The sequence below is a fragment of the Leucoraja erinacea genome, chromosome 3 (assembly GCF_028641065.1).
Source record: "Leucoraja erinacea ecotype New England chromosome 3, Leri_hhj_1, whole genome shotgun sequence".
NCBI lineage: Eukaryota > Metazoa > Chordata > Chondrichthyes > Rajiformes > Rajidae > Leucoraja > Leucoraja erinaceus.
The window spans coordinates 48665517-48680012 of record NC_073379.1 but is presented as its reverse complement, the minus strand read 5'-3'; the positions used below and the strand labels follow the sequence as shown (position 1 = coordinate 48680012).

At 41.7% G+C, this 14496-nt stretch overlaps 1 protein-coding gene across 4 annotated transcripts in view; it reads left to right on the top strand.

The window, feature by feature from the left end:
* Positions 1 to 14496, top strand: part of LOC129695557 (lysine-specific demethylase 4C-like) — a 324943-nt gene that overhangs the window by 157906 nt on the left and 152541 nt on the right. For all 4 annotated transcript variants that reach the window (XM_055632624.1, XM_055632625.1, XM_055632622.1 and 1 more), the window contains exon 13: positions 3531 to 3712. In XM_055632624.1, coding sequence (XP_055488599.1) covers positions 3531 to 3712 — 182 coding nt within the window. The remainder of the gene's footprint in view (positions 1 to 3530; positions 3713 to 14496) is intronic.

Genomic DNA, 14496 nt, shown 5'->3' with positions numbered 1-14496 from the left:
TGCATTCTAAGTCGAGTGCGATGGAGAATTGGTCACTTATCAGGATGAGTGCAGGTCAACCATCTTAACCATTCACACCTCCCCTATCCTTCAGTATGTACCTCGTCAAGCAATTTTGACTTGCACACACAGTGGGCCAACATATACTTTATACTGTAAGATTATTTTTTTCATAACTTTATAAAGATGATGGAATTAATGTTTATTTAATACAATCTCTCATAATCTTTTGTTTCAAATAAGCTTATGAGACATGATGAGAGATTTCAAATTTCCATGCAAGAATTATTTACATGAAGTATAAAGTCTGATTTTATTTTTCTTATTTGTCCATACCCAGCACCTTTTGTACCAAGCAGGCTTCAAGTACACATGACCAGAAAGAATGCATTGTTAGAATCAACGCGCCTTGGATTAATTTTCATTCGTTCAATTATTTTATATAATTGTACTTTGGATACCTTTTGTGGCACAGATTTTAAAGGAAAATACTATCAATCACCCTGTGAAAGTAAAACAATTTTGACACTTATGTGGGTAATCCATTTGACCAAACTGCCTGGCTACTTTTAGCATAGAAACAAGATCTCTATTTGCTTAAATCGAGTTTAGGAACTGCAAGGGTTCAATTTATGTTTATATTTCAATTGTTTATTTTTGCTTCTTTTAATTGGTTTAAGGGATTTACAGTATTTAAAGTTTTTAACAAATTTCTAACAATATTTTAATCATTTTTATATGCATGTATATAATACTTTTAAGATTTACGTTCAGGAAATTTATATTTTCTGTCTTGGCTAATAGTAGTACCTTTCACATTCACGTAGGTGAAGTTTGTCCTGGTCACATCCTCGATTTGCTTGCTCTCATGAGATAGCTCTCTCACACTCGAGCCATTGTGCATGGTCTGATTATTTGCATTCTGGTGCAAGTTGATGCAGAAAGTTTTGCCAAACCCAAGTCTGGACTTAGTACAAGGGTCAGGTGATTTACTTCTGGGAAATACTCTGGGACTAACGATTTTTATGTTTTCTACCAATGTTTTGCCGTCTTTAAACAAAAGCAGTTATTATGTAGAAGCACTGTTATATAAATATAAAATTCTTCCAATTTTTTTTCAAAGTAGTATCACCAAAGATCACTGTCGAATGCAGAAAATTCCTACAATAAATCTATTAGACAATCCAAGAGAACAGTTCAAATTTAGTCCCAGCCCACCCAGTTTATTTTTATATAGCCTATGCATAATTGAAGTACTAACAACAGTGGTCAGTGTGAAACTGGAAGACTTATTGATTAAATCAGCACGGAACTCCAAATTAGTAGTTTTTGCCTGAAACAAACAAAGCACTTGGGGACTGTAACCAGCAATTCTGAAAATGCTGTCGATGCAAATGGGTAACGGTTATAGGCTCTTTGGATGATGCAAACACCACAGATTTTAAATGTGAATTGGTATTTATGAGCGTTGCATATTCATGGGGTTAGGTGGATGAGGCTGATCTTGTGGCAACACCGAGAAGATGTTTTCATGAGTCTTGCATAGAAATTAGTGCTGATGAAAGTGGTTGAATTGGTGTTGAATTAGATAATGTTGATGAGAAGGCTGAACTAATATCAGACTTGTAGGAAATGGCTGCAGTAATAATGTATATTCAGAAACAACGGACATTATTCTCAAAGGTATATATTTGTTCTGAATTTTTATTTCATTAAATATTTATAATTAGATTCCACAACATTACAAGCGAGAAATGCACTTTGGTATAATTATTTGGACCTAGATATTTGGCAACATTACTTTTAAGGAATTATAATACAACCTCTTGCATCAAATTATATTGCAGGACAATTTTGAACTTAATTAAACTGAAATAATAAAACTCTATTTCAGTTGTTTATCGTACACCAGGGTGTTTATGAAATTGGAAGTTGTTTAGCTCTTCAGGGGCATGCAAAGAATAAAATGAAATTGACCCTCAGCTATTACTTGGATGTTATTTTCTCTAAAATACCGCAACTCGTTTGTGCTTTCATTGTTATGGAGCCATATGTTTCTGAAAGAGGCCTCATAATTACATGCATTCACTGATGAGTCATTCAAATATCATGACAATAATTTTAACTGCCCAGTTATGATTTTAGCATGGAGATGAAAGAACAATTGTAATCTAAGTGAGTTATCCTGATTTAAATTCTGATTGGTGACCTATTTTGTTTGGTAGATGGATTGCTCTTTTGGTGATATAATGGTGCAATGGCACAATCCACAATGTACACTGGACATTTTATTTCTGGAGGCAAAGTGTGAATGACCACACTGCACCAGACTGAAGAAACACCTATCCATGTTTCTAGAGATGGTGACTGATCCGCTGAGTTGTACCAGCCTTTTGTGCCTCATTTTGTAAATCGGTGTCTGCAGTTCCTTGTTTCTGCACTGAATTCTTGTTGACAATAGGCAGTGTAACCTGATCAAAGTGGCAATCAACATGCAACAAAGATTGAGGCCAACGTTTCCTTTTCCATCTAATGACCTCACAAAGGTCAAAATATTTGGTATGAACATAGTGGCTGAAGGGGCTGTTGCTGCGTTGTGCAACTCTGAACATCTGTTCAGCAGCTTGAATGGCTTAGCCCCTCCATAATTGCTCTGTAAAAATGCTGCTAGTAATTAAAGGCGAATTGCTGGTCTATTTCAATTTGATATTGATTTTGAGATTCTTTAGGTGTTTGGTAGTTTTTGGAGGTTTTGATTTCAAGTTGCAGAAGCATGCAGAGTTGATGTGCATTAATGCATTGCAGAATGCACTACAAGTCATAGCCTATGGTATGTGACTATTTCCTTCACCACTAGACTGCTTGAACATTCTGTTTTAAACTAAAGTGCAGCAATTGAAATGGCTTATTTTTTATTAATTTCTTGAATTCTTTTCAGTTTCTTAAATTGCCTATTTAAACTTATTTTAAATAAACCTGATTATCAGCGACTATTGGAAGCTTTGAGAAGGCCTTTTGTAATACAAATTATCCAGGGTGAGACTTGGAGTTGGGCTACCTGAAGTTGAGTTGTTGGTCACAGTTGGCTCCATTTGGTGGGCTGGCTGTAACAGCGAGGCATGAAGCTTAATCAGTCCAACTGGCAGCAAAGGAATATCCAAGAGCATGCTAACACCAGGCAGAAAATGGCCAAATAAAGTACATCAAACTTATAGCAGCACTATAACAAAATATCCTGATAACGCTGGTACTTTACCCTATTTTAGTCTTTGGTATGTTGTCATTTTTGTTCATTTGGGATAACTTGAGGCTTTTGGTCTAATTATCACAATCCATTGACCAGAATTTCTGTCGATTGACAAATTTGGATAAATACAGGAATTAAAGGATTGTGGTGAAATGTGACTGAATTAGTCAGTAGGATTAGTTTGCATTGTTACATATTATGTTTAGTATGTATTCCTGCTTGCCTTTTCTCCAGACTAATTGTTCATTGTCCATTATCTTGATTCTTTCCGAATGTTACGCAGAATTGACTGATCCAACATTAAATGAAGAAGATATAAATGAAACACAGCCTTGGGCCAAACCTCTAATCCAATTGTGGCAGAGTAAACTGCACAATTTGCAAGCAGAGAAGGAGTATAACGAAGTTGTCTCGAAAATGGAACCATATTGTGCGATTTGTTCACTTTTCTTTCCTTATAACCAGGTAAGTTATTATCTAATCTGAAATGAATTATGCTAATGATTCACAACAGTTTTCAGAGTTTAAAATCTTTTCCCAGGTGTTTGCAGTTCACAATTTGTGAACTTTTAGTCTAAAGAAGGGTCCCAACCCAAAATGTCACCTGTCCATTCCCTTCCCAGATGCTGCCTGGGCAGCTGAATTCCTCCAGCACTTTGTGTTTTGCTTGAGACTAGCACCTGCAGTTTCTTGTGTCTCCTCACCATCTTGATGGATTCGGAAGCAATAAATATGATAGTCACTAACAGAACCAATGGGAAAATTAAGATAAGATGGAGAAAGGTATATTTATTTTGGCTTGGGCAAAGAAGAGTAGGACATATCAGGTGGAGCACATCTGTGGCGTATTTGAGTTGAACAACTTCTTTCTGAGATGTAGATACAAAATTGAATTCTGTATCACCTAGCATATACTGCAACCTTGGCATATTTAATCCCTTAAATCATTGTGTTTGTGAAAGAAACAGGTAAAGAGAAACTGACTCTGTCGTATGTATAACAGATTACGTTGTTTAAGGAATTCATTGGAATTTATAAAATGACTTATGTCCCTGATATTTTGAACTCATCAAGAGAAAAGAATACAATCTAAAATAATACAATTCTAAAATTAATAACTAGTTTTCAATTTTATTATTCCCTGTAGTATAAAGCTGACCAAGCTAGACCTCAAATCTAACAGACTATTTCAACGAATTTCAGATGAAGGGTTCCACTTGAAACAGGAAATTTCTCTTGATATTCTGACCAATCTGTTTTCCATTCTCACTGTTTCTTCACATATTCAGTAATAAGATCTATTTGAAGTAAAATAATTAACTGTAACCTGCAACCTGTTTTCTTCAGTCTTTGAGTCAGGGTGAATTATTGACCTATGAAATTGCTGACACACTTCATGAAATCATGAGGTTACAGTAAAGAACGGGGAATGGAATTGCATTGTACCTAATGCAAGTAATAAGGTTGGTAAATTGGCAGCACATTGCCAAAAGTTGTAATAATTCTTTTGGTATTACCAGAAACATGCCTCAGTTAAAATCAGGATCTAAATATTCAAGGTTACCAAGTTGTGCAGAATGATAGAGAAGGTAAAAAAGAGGAGTGGCTACAGCATTCTCGATGCAATTATGTTAGTTTTAAACTGACCCGGGATGTGTTGTTAGGTGTTTTTTATAGGGCTCAAAGGAAATGGATGAGAACATGTATTTTAAAGATTTGTTGCAAAAGTAGGAGAATAAGATTAAGAGACTTCCATTCTTAATTATAGTCTGGGGAAAGAAAAAAAAGGCTTGCTAGTGGTATCAAAGAAGATGGATTTCTGATGTGGATGCAGGAGAATTTTCCCAATTATTACACTTCTAGTCCAATGAGAAACCAGAAGGGTTAAATCAGGTGGGAGAAAAAGCAATGTAGCAAAAGCAGTTTACAGCTATTTGGCACAGAAACAGGACTTTTGACCCACTGTGTGCATGTTTAGAATTTTTTTTTAATGAATCAAAATAAGATAGATTAAAGTAGTGATGAAAAAGGCCAAAACATATCAAAGGTAATGACTTTGAAATGATGTAACAAAGCAATTGATAGCATCGTGAGAAGCAGTAATGCAGGTTCAAACTAGGAATGTTTCTTTCAAGAGAAGAGTTGTCATCTAACACAAATGCATGCTATGAAAAAGGTGAATATTGAATCTATGTATCAGTGAAATGGTGTGTAGGGACAACAGGTGTGTTTCGCAACTTCATAGAAGAAATGGAGACACAATTAACTGCAGATGCTGTTTTACAAAAAAGACACAAAGTCATGGGGTAAAGCCCGTCCCAGTTTCACGACCTAATTCACGACCTCTGCCAAGTTTGCCCTTGACTCATACTCGCAGCATGGTCGCCACGAGGTCGTAGGAAGTCGTAGGTAGGGTGTGATGCTAGTCGTAGGTACTCGTGGCATCAAGTAGGTCGCAGCGGTTTTTTCTAGCCTGAATAAAAATGTCCATGAGTAAAAAAAGGTCGATACTTTTCACTCGTAGGTAGGTCTTAGGTAGGTCGTGGGTGGTCGGATGAAAAAGTTCACTTAAAAACATAGACAAAGTACAAATTGTTAAGACCATACAAAGCTTTAATTTAACGTCTGACGGGTGTGAACTGAGAGATTCAGAGGCAACAGTTTCTCACGTCTGAATCTCCAGCGGCACACACAAAGAAATACCGGAACACGCGAGTTTATATACGTACTGAAATAAAATCAAGTGCATGATGTAATGTACAAAAACCATCATCCAAATATGGAGTTGTTTTTCACTCTTTGCCAAAAGCCAGTTACCCCAATGGAATCCTCTGGGCCCCTTCTTATCTGATTAACCTCTTCAACACATAAAAAACCTTGCAAGAGAGCTGTGAACTTTCCACCTTACATAAAAAAACCTTGCAAGAGAGCTGTGAACTATTCAACTTAAAATTAAAAAAACCTTGCACGACAGGAGTTGCCCAAATCCCATCATGCATTACAATTGGCTCTTTACAACAGGAAAGCTTAAATATGACAACAATCAATTAATAACAAACTTTTTCACTCTTTCACCATTATTATCTAAATGGTGGCCGATTGGGAAAGGGGGAGATGCAGCGAGATCTGGGTGTCATGGTACACCAGTCATTGAAGGTAGGCATGCAGGTGCAGCAGGCAGTGAAGAAAGCGAATGGTATGTTAGCTTTCATTGCAAAAGGATTTGAGTATAGGAGCAGGGAGGTTCTACTGCAGTTGTACAGGGTCTTGGTGAGACCACACCTGGAGTATTGCGTACAGTTTTGGTCTCCAAATCTGAGGAAGGACATTATTGCCATAGAGGGAGTGCAGAGAAGGTTCACCAGACTGATTCCTGGGATGTCAGGACTGTCTTATGAAGAAAGACTGGATAGACTTGGTTTATACTCTCTAGAATTTAGGAGATTGAGAGGGGATCTTATAGAAACTTACAAAATTCTTAAGGGGTTGGACAGGCTAGATGCAGGAAGATTGTTCCCGATGTTAGGGAAGTCCAGGACAAGGGGTCACAGCTTAAGGATAGGGGGGAAATCCTTTAAAACCGAGATGAGAAGAATTTTTTTCACACAGAGAGTGGTGAATCTCTGGAACTCTCTGCCACAGAGGGTAGTTGAGGCCAGTTCATTGGCTATATTTAAGAGGGGAGTTAGATGTGGCCCTTGTGGCTAAGGGGATCAGGGGGTATGGAGAGAAGGCAGGTACGGGATACTGAATTGGATGATCAGCCATGATCATATTGAATGGCGGTGCAGGCTCGAAGGGCCGAATGGCCGACTCCTGCACCTAATTTCTATGTTTCTATGTTTCACGGAGGCAGTCGAAGGTTATAGCTCTGGGGTGAAAAAAGGTCAGTAGGAAAAAAAAGGTGATTTATTTTATTTTATTTTTATTTTTTATTTTTTTAAATTTATTTATTAGAAGCAAATGTACAAAAATAGAACCAACGGCATATAAAATAATAGTTATTGTACAGCTTCAATTTTAACTTTTAGCTATAGTTGGAAGAAAAGAAAGAAGAAAAAACAAGAAAGAGAAAAAGTGAGATGTGCAAAGATAGAACCCCTAGACTACCAAAGTGGTGTAGTCAAAGAGTGAATAAATGAAAGAAAGAAGCGAAAAATAGAAAAAATAAAAGGACAAAAAGAGAAAGAAAGAAAAAAGTGGTGATATACCTGCTGCACATCCCTCCCCACCCACCCCACCCAACCCGTAATTAGATTTAAATCCAAAGTTGTGTTGTACCATACTATCCTTGTAATAAATCAATGAATGGCGTCCATGTCTTCGAAAAATGGTCTGGTTTTTCTGCCAAGACAAGTCTAATATTTTCAATTAGACTGTAAACGGACATGTTTATTATCCACAGCTTAAGATAAGGGACTGAAGTATGTTTCCAAAATTTAAGTATTCGTTTTTTTGCCGTTATTAGGCCATAATTAAGGAGACGTCTTTAAAATAATGATAGCTCAGAGCAGGCTTCTGACGTACCTAGAATGATCAATTCCGTATCAGGCTCCAATTTTATTTTTTGTGTTTTTGAAAAAATTTCAAAAATTCCTCTCCAAAAATTATGTAACTTTATACAAGCGACAAAGGCATGGATCAGGGTTGCTTCCTGAAGAAGACATTTATCACAAATAGGAGATACATTTGGAAAGATCTTATTCAGTTCAAACTTTGAATAATAGAGTCTGTGCAGTATTTTAAATTGAATTAACGAATGCTAATGTAGGCGGCGCGGCTCTGGCCAGCAGCGGCCTCTGCAGCCTGTCCGCGTTTTTATTATTTTTGTCTGTGTTTTTATGTAGTATTTGTGTTTTTATTTATGTTGGGTGTGTGTGTGTGGGGGGGTGGGGGTGGGGGTGGGGGAGGGGGGGGGAAACTTTTTGAATCTCTCCCTGCACTGGAGACCCGACCTTTTCTCGTCGGGTCTCAGTCGTCGTTGAGGCCGCAACGAGGAGCGGCCTCCCGGGGACTCAGGTGTCGACTCACCGTTGCCGTCGCGGAGCTGGCCGAGTCCGGAGCGGTGGAGGAGCGCTGCTGCTGCTGATGCTGCTGCTGCTGCTGCTGCTGCTGCTGCTGCTGCTGCTACCGGAGAGTCGGAGGCTCTCTACAGGTCTGTGGACGACGGCGCCGGGAGCCCACGGCTCCCTGGGGGGAGACCGCTTTTCGGGGCTTCTGCGGTGGCGACTTCTCCCGCCCGAGTTGCGGGGTCGAAGAGCTCCTGGAGCGGGGCCTGACACCACTGCCCCGCGCGGCTGGAATGGCCGCGGACTCTGCGAGTGCACACCGGGGGCTCCAACATCAAGACCCGGTGTGCGACCTCGCACCACCCGGCGTGGCTTTAATGGCCGCGGGACAATCGCCATCGCCAGCCGGGGGCTATGACTTTGACTCTGACATCGGGGGGGGGGGGGGGGGGGGGGAGAGTGCAGTGGAGAGAGAAGTTTATTTGGCCTTCCATCACAGCTATGTGATGGATGTTTATGTTAAATGTAATTATGTTGTGTCTGGGGTCTATTTGTGTGTAATGTATGGCTGCAGAAACGGCATTTCGTTTGGACCTCCAGGGGTCCAAATGACAATTAAATTGACTCTTGACTCTTGATGTTACTGGAACAATTGTGTAAATATAGAAGGTTTTCCCCCATCTGTCTTTTAGAATTTTTAGGCCAAGTTCATCTTCCCAAGCTCTTCTAATTACTTCTGACGATGGGATTTCTATATTTAAAAGGGTCTTATACAGATATGATATTAACTTGTTTGACTCCCGAGTTTCTATTCATACATTCGTCCAGTATGTCTGGCAACAAAGATTGGTAGTCTTGGGTATATGATTTCAGATAGTCTCGAATTTGAAGATATCTAAAATATTGACTACCTTTCAGTTGATATTTCGACTGTAATACTTGAAATGAGAGAATAGTTCCCATCTCATAAAGATCTCCCGAGTTTTTTGATTCCTAATCTTTCCCAGTGTGTGAACGTTTTGTCTAAAATAGATGACTTGAACGAAGGATTGTTGGCAATTGGTGAAAGAAGAGATAAATTTCTTAGTTTAAGGGTTGACCACTTGTCTCCCGATTCGTAAGGTACTGTGAATAATCGGATTTTTCTCATATAGTGTTTTCTTCAAATTTATTGGAGAGAGAAGAATCGCGCCTATATTAAAAGGCGAACAATCCTCTCTTTCCATTATTAACCATTTTACCTGTTGGCATGCGCTGTCCAACCAGTAGATTACGTTTTTAATATTCGTAAAGGTAATTTAAAAAGCAGAACGTCACCTCTGTCATTCCAAGGCATGTTCATTCATAGCTGGAGAATTTTTTGGAGAGGAGTCTTGTGTTTTAGAGATGGCACCAAAAAGGCAGCAGCGCAGGGGGAGGACACAACCCTAAAAAAAAACCGGCCATGCAGGTGTTGCCCACCCAGAAGGAGGAGTGGCAGGAGGTGATGCCACAGGAGGTGATAGTGCTGGAGGAGGTAGCCCTGCATGAGAGACCCCTGGAGGAAGAGACCAGGGTGGTAGTATATGTCCCCAACTCCACCCCATCCTTCACTGCCTCATTTGATGGCAGCAAAGCAGCCCCTCCTCCTGTGTCTGACACAGCATCAGAGGCAGATGTCCCATTGGTGGTGAGGGAGGGCTGGAGGAAGGTTATGCCCTGCACCTTCACCAGGCAGCAGGAGGGGGACCTTGAGGAATGGTTCCAGCAGAATGCCATCCTGCAAGAAAAGGAAAATGGGTACAGGGACAGGGACAACAATGGAATGTTTGCCATCCACTGCCCCACATGTGTGCTTAAAGTCCCATCTTTTGTCAAAGCCTAGCGCCATTCTCTTCCAGTCATCTGGTGTGCTGGGACAGTCCATCACATCATCTCCATTCACCCATTGAGACCTCTTCTTGTGCTTCCTCTTCACCCTTGCTCTTCCACTTCTGCCTTTCTTAAAAGGCGGCTGAAACAAAAGGGCTACTGCAAAAAGCAGTAAAACGTACATGGTCGAAGCTAGTCTTCAACATGGTCGAAGGAGGTCTTCTCCATAGTCGTGGGAGGTCTTCAAAATAGTCGTAGGAGGTCGCAGGGTACTGCGATCTTGATTTTCTTTTAGGCCGTTTAAGGTCATCAAAGGTCGTGAAAGTGGGACAGGGGCTATGTCAGGGAGTCAGGTACTTAGGTAGAGTACAGGGAAGTAATGGATAGACCATTAATATAGTCACAGAGTTTTGCAGCCCAACCTGTCCACACTGACCAGGTTTTACAATTGTAAAATGACTTCCCAAATCGTGTGTTCAATGCCCTTGAGATGAATTATATGCCAAAGCAGTTGAATAATGAAAGGACTAGATAGTGCGAATGTGGAGAGGATGTTTTCGCTCGTGCGAGAGTCTAGGACCAGAGGGCACCGGTTCAGAATAAAAGATGTACCTTTAAAAAGGAGATGAGGAGGATTTTCTTTCGCCAGAGGGTGGTGAACCTGTAGAATTAATTGCCGCTGATGGCTGTGGAGGTCAAGTCTTTGGGTATGCTTAATATGGAGATTGATAGATTTTTGATTTGTCAAAGGTTACAGGAAATGGCAGGGGAATGGGAGTGAGGGGGGAAGATAAATCAGCCATGATTGAATGGCAGAGTAGACTCGATAGGCTGAATGGCCTAATTCTGCTCCTTTGTCATGAACGTGAACAAATGCCTTCTTCACCACCTTGCCACTTTCACGGAACTGTGTACTTGTACCTCTTGGTCATTCTGCTTTACAACATTCTCCACAGCCCAACCATTTACTTGCCTGTGTGTTTCCAATTTTAGGGAGCTGTGGACCTGGATGCAAATATCCTTCTGTACATCAATGCTGTTAAGGATCTTGCCATTAACCATATTAGAATTAGATTCCTTTATTGTCATTCAGACCTTTCGGTCTGAACAAAATTATGTTGCCTGCAGTCAAAAACAGAACCAATAAAAACAAAACATACAATAAACACAAATTTTACTTCGGAGTCACGTGAGTGATTCCGTGAAGAACCCAGCTCTACTGCGCATGCGGCATTACGCACAGCTGTGCAGAACGCGGCCAGCGGGAGTCGGGCTAGCTCCCGCATCCAAGGACGAGAGGTAAGTACTTACCTTAATCGGGCCTTGTGGTTTTTTGCTCCAGGGGGAGCAAAGTAGAGAGGCATGGTGAGCGGCCCCGTTTCGACTCCAGCGTGGAGCCGACAGTGGACGGGGAAAAGGCGCTACCCGGACCGCAAACGCTGCGGACCGCTGCAAGGAGCTGCGCTAATGCCGGTCCGCTGAACAGCTGTTTGGTAACAGCAGCGGCCCGGCGGGAAGTTTTAAAAAACTCGACCGGCAGCCCTGCAGACTCCTGACAAAGAGAATCGCCGCCCGGGAACCGCCACAATGCCGCCTGGAAAACGGCAGGCAGCCTCTACATACAGGTAAGAGAAAAATCTTCCCAATTCAACAGGTTCTACAGGAGCCAACTTCCTCCAAAACTGGAACAGGTTGGAGACAGCAAAAATAAGTATGTCTGTCTCCCCAAGCCAGAGGAGGTCATGGAGTTCACCTCCAGGAATAAAGGGGCACTGGCTGAATGCCAAGGGAGCTGACTCCTACCCCAGTGCTATTGCACTAGCCATCTCCCTTGTCGAGGGATTGATGCAACAGCGGAGTTTGAGCTATGCCTCCTCCAATTTATAGCACACCCTTTTGCTCCCTCTTTTGAGGCTAGCTAAGGAGGCCAGGGCTGGGCTGGCTTAAACGCTGGGCAGGCGGACGAGAACAGCAGTATGCCAGGGGAGCAGGATCAGGAAGAGCTACTGGGTGTCGTGGGCCACTACATGGCTCCTCCACGCGACCATCTTCCCAACAAAAGCCCTGCAGGAGCAGGCCTTTCCAGAGGCAAATCCGCAGGCAGCTGGGTCAGCAGACTCGCAGACAAGCAGCGAATTCTACAGAAGGGTCAAGTTGTTACCGCCTTTGCTCGCCTTTTCCACGGATTATACTCTCCCAGGATGAGACTATCCCATTGCACTACCAGGGTGCTGACGCCTAAGATGTTCCCAAATTTGGGATACTCGACTGAACAATGGTGCATATAGACCTGCCCGCAACCCCAAATATATGGGGCTATGCAAACCGCTGCTGCGGGACGAGAGGCAGCTAAACCTGTGCGCCTCATGAAGGCAGGCCATGGAACGAGCAGGACATCGCATCCAACACCCAGCTGGCAGCACCCCTCGGCATCCACCAGCGATATCAAACAAGGACTGGTGAAAGCCTGGCGACCGCTTCACATTACCCCCAAAGTTCTTTTTAGACGGGGCCCAGAGCGGAGCCGTGGGAAGATGCGCCGCCCCACCGACAGCACCAGCATACCAGCAAACTACGCCTTCATGAAAAAACAACAAACATGGAGGTAGGTAGTCTGGTTCCTCCCAGTTTACACTAAACAAGGGTGTTCTACTAACTGCGTGGGGGGGCATTTACACTTGTGGATAAAGCATGGGATGCTGTCACAAATAACTAAAATATACTCAACAGTCTTAGAGGATAAAAACGAATTCAAATTGGGCATATTACCGCCAGTTCAGCAATGCGCCCAAAGGGCATTTTCTCCCTCTAAGAAAAGAGAAGTGAGAAGGTCAAGCTGAACTAGAAAGGCTCATTACTAAAAGGATCATGGGAAGTAAACATGAGCCATTGGAATTTGTATCGAATATATTCACCAAAACTACAAAAGATGGTGAATGTAGCATCATCATTGATCTAATATCACTAAATAAATCTGTTGAGTATATACACTTTAAGATGGAGACGGGGTTTTGTCACTGCCAGACATCTGATCTCCCAAGGATACCTATGGGGAGCATTGATATGGAAGATGCTAACTATCTTATACCCATACACTAGGATCATTATAGATACCTAAAAAAATTTACCTGGATAATGGATATCCCGGTTAGGGCAACCATGGGAGCATATAGCATTCCCTATGGTCTAACCTCAGCCCTAAACTATTATAAATGGCCATGAAAATATTAAGAAAACAAGCATAATCATGGCATATATTGGATGATATCCTCATATTAGGGGAAACAAAGGAATTAGCTGTGGCAGCAGTTCTAGCTACGAAACAGCTCCCTAAAGCTGAGGTTTATCCCACGCCCAGATAAACCAGAATTGAAGCGTTAACTACCAAGGATTATCTGGGCTTCAATAATAATTCCGTCCATATGACTGTTACTTTGCCAAGGTACTTGGGTCACTATAATCAAATCATGAATGTACCCACTGAAGCTATATCACAATTAAGGTGGTGGGCAGACATATATTTGGCATAGTTTTCAGCCCTATTATCATCACCAATCCCAACTTGGTTATTAAAAACCGATGCCAGTACTTTAGGCTGGGGAGCAACTAAACTCCATATCCAGCACAGGTAACAGATGGACCAATTCACAAACATCGTTACTACACATACCGGGCATCAACTACTTGGGATTGGTGATCGCCTATTGGGCTAAAAAGCATATGCATTTCAAATGCAGCACGTACATATGTGGTTACGGATTGATAATACTATGGTGGTGGATTATATCAACCATATGGGGAGCATAATAATCATTATTGTGCAACAAATTGGTCAAACAAATCTGGCAATGGTGTATCAAAAGACATTTTAACTATCAGCTGCCTATGTCCTAGGAAGCTAGAACACAGTGGGAGACACCATGTCACGGGGTAAAATCTATGATTACATTGAATAGATGTCAAACCCAAAATATCTGCTAAAGTTATTAAGCAGTTTGAAAGCCAGATATCAATTTGGTTGCACAAGACGGAATCACCAGTAACCCATGTATGTGACTTAGGAACCAGATTAGAGGCAGCAGCGATAGATGCCTATATGCTGGAAGGGGGAATTTCTGCTTTGCCTTCCTCCCTTCTGCCTCATCAGACGGGCACTTCGCAATACAGATGGGATCTGTCTCCGAGATATTGAACGTGCCCGACCGGCCTACACAGCCATGGTTCCCAGTTCATCACGACACGGTGGGCGAGTCACCTATGGATTTCCCTAGTGGACCATGGTTGCTGACTCAACCCAGTATCAGGCACAAGCCACCCATGCCAGGGAAACATCAAACTCCTGGGTGCAGGTTTTGAATAGACCTTACCAGGGACTGGGATTATCCAAAG